The 1,549-nt window shown below is 40.6% G+C and overlaps 1 protein-coding gene across 1 annotated transcript; it reads left to right on the forward strand.

Moving 5' to 3' along the window:
- The first annotated feature begins 265 nt into the window (after nucleotides 1-265).
- On the forward strand, nucleotides 266-1,260 carry LOC113675003 (histone H2A). Its single transcript, XM_089210777.1, has 2 exons — nucleotides 266-426; nucleotides 803-1,260. The coding sequence occupies exons 1-2, from the start codon at nucleotides 315-317 to the stop codon at nucleotides 1,108-1,110; spliced, it is 420 nt and encodes a 139-aa protein (XP_089066903.1). The 5' UTR covers nucleotides 266-314; the 3' UTR covers nucleotides 1,111-1,260.
- The last annotated feature ends 289 nt before the right edge of the window (nucleotides 1,261-1,549 follow it).

The raw sequence follows: 1,549 nt of genomic DNA on the forward strand, positions 1-1,549 counted from the left end.
GCTCACCGCCGTCATATAGATCCTCTCCCGCCCAGCCGCCCCCTGTTCCCCTCTCCTCAATAGAATGAAAATCATTGCACCTCAACGGAAAATGAAAACAATTTGACTTTCACCTAATCAATGAGTAGTTGTGGAAGTCTGGGATGATTTCAATGTCCCACGTCCCGTGTCTCATAAGACCTGCATTTACCATATTGAGTCAATCGAGTGCTGTCATGCGATGATTGCACGTGTGCGCGTGACAGCTATATAAGAACGCGCATCATGATGAATTTGCATACACTATCTTCAACTTTCTAGAGCCCTCGTGCAAGATGTCCGGACGAGGTAAAGGAGCAAAAGCAGGAAAAAGTACAAGCAAAACAAGGTCTGCTCGAGCTGGTTTGCAGTTCCCTGTGGGAAGAATTCATCGGTTCCTTCGTAAAGGTTTGTGAAGATAATATACATTACGAGGAAATGATAACTGTTTGAGATTTCTTTTACAGTGTGAGACACTGTATCTGTAACTTGAATTATAACAATTTCCTAATACTCGCCGACATCCTTTTTTTTATTATTTTTTTCTCTCGAACGAAAAAAATTATCAAGCGTAGTGCTTTCCCTAGTCATGTAATTTGATAGATCCGGTGTTTTCGGTGGTTGGTAAAATTTCCGCACAGCCCCATACCACATTATGCATTCAGTTCTTGGATAGAGAAAACAATGACAAAAACAATACATTGCCATCGGGAAAACAGATTGTTTTACAATGGTATGGGGCTGCGCGGAAATTTTACCCAGTGGTTTGTCAATTTTTGTTTAGGAAATTATGCAGAACGGATTGGAGCAGGAGCGCCGGTTTACCTTGCAGCCGTTTTGGAATATCTTACTGCAGAAGTGTTGGAACTTGCGGGTAATGCCGCCCGCGACAACAAGAAATCCCGTATCATCCCACGCCATTTGCTGCTCGCGGTACGAAACGATGAAGAACTAAACCAACTTTTGAGCAACGTGACCTTCGCTGATAGTGGAGTGCTGCCTAATATCCAGGCTGTGCTGCTTCCTAAGAAAACTGCGTCCAAGTCTGGCGGCTCAAAATCGAGTAACTCCAGTCAAAGTCAGGAGTATTAGACGGAGTGACAGTATACAATGAAAATGCGAATATGTAACTGTTGGAGACTTCCTTTGTATTTATAGTTTCTATGATTTATTAGTTTGCATAAAATTAACGAAGAATTACAAAAGTTAATATATCTAAAAGTGATTAAAGCATTGAATAATTCAGATATTTGTCTTTTTGTATTTATGATTTTCCTGCTGGACTTTTGCTTCACTTGAGCAATGCCAGTTCATTGGAGTAAACAAAAAACTTGAATGGTTTGTTTCCTACGATAATTTTTTTCCTAGTTTTGCAATATTTTTTTTTGGCTCCTCGCAGCTCTCTTAAATGTGTAACAAAGATCAAGGCTTCATGCCCCATCCTGGCCTGGAATGATGATAATGATGGTATTTCTCAAACTCGTTAATTACTCCTAGCAAGGGTAATCATCGAACTGGTCAAAGAGAGGTT

The sequence above is a fragment of the Pocillopora damicornis genome, chromosome 6 (assembly GCF_964200805.1).
Source record: "Pocillopora damicornis chromosome 6, jaPocDami1.2, whole genome shotgun sequence".
Classification (NCBI taxonomy): domain Eukaryota; kingdom Metazoa; phylum Cnidaria; class Anthozoa; order Scleractinia; family Pocilloporidae; genus Pocillopora; species Pocillopora damicornis.

Excerpts from the sequence above, each read along its gene's own strand:
- LOC113675003 (XM_089210777.1), top strand. The coding sequence starts at position 315 with ATGTCCGGACGAGGTAAAGGAGCAAAAGCAGGAAAAAGTACAAGCAAA. Across the intron at positions 427-802 it reads TCATCGGTTCCTTCGTAAAG|GAAATTATGCAGAACGGATT; the intron begins GTTTGTGAAGAT and ends ATTTTTGTTTAG.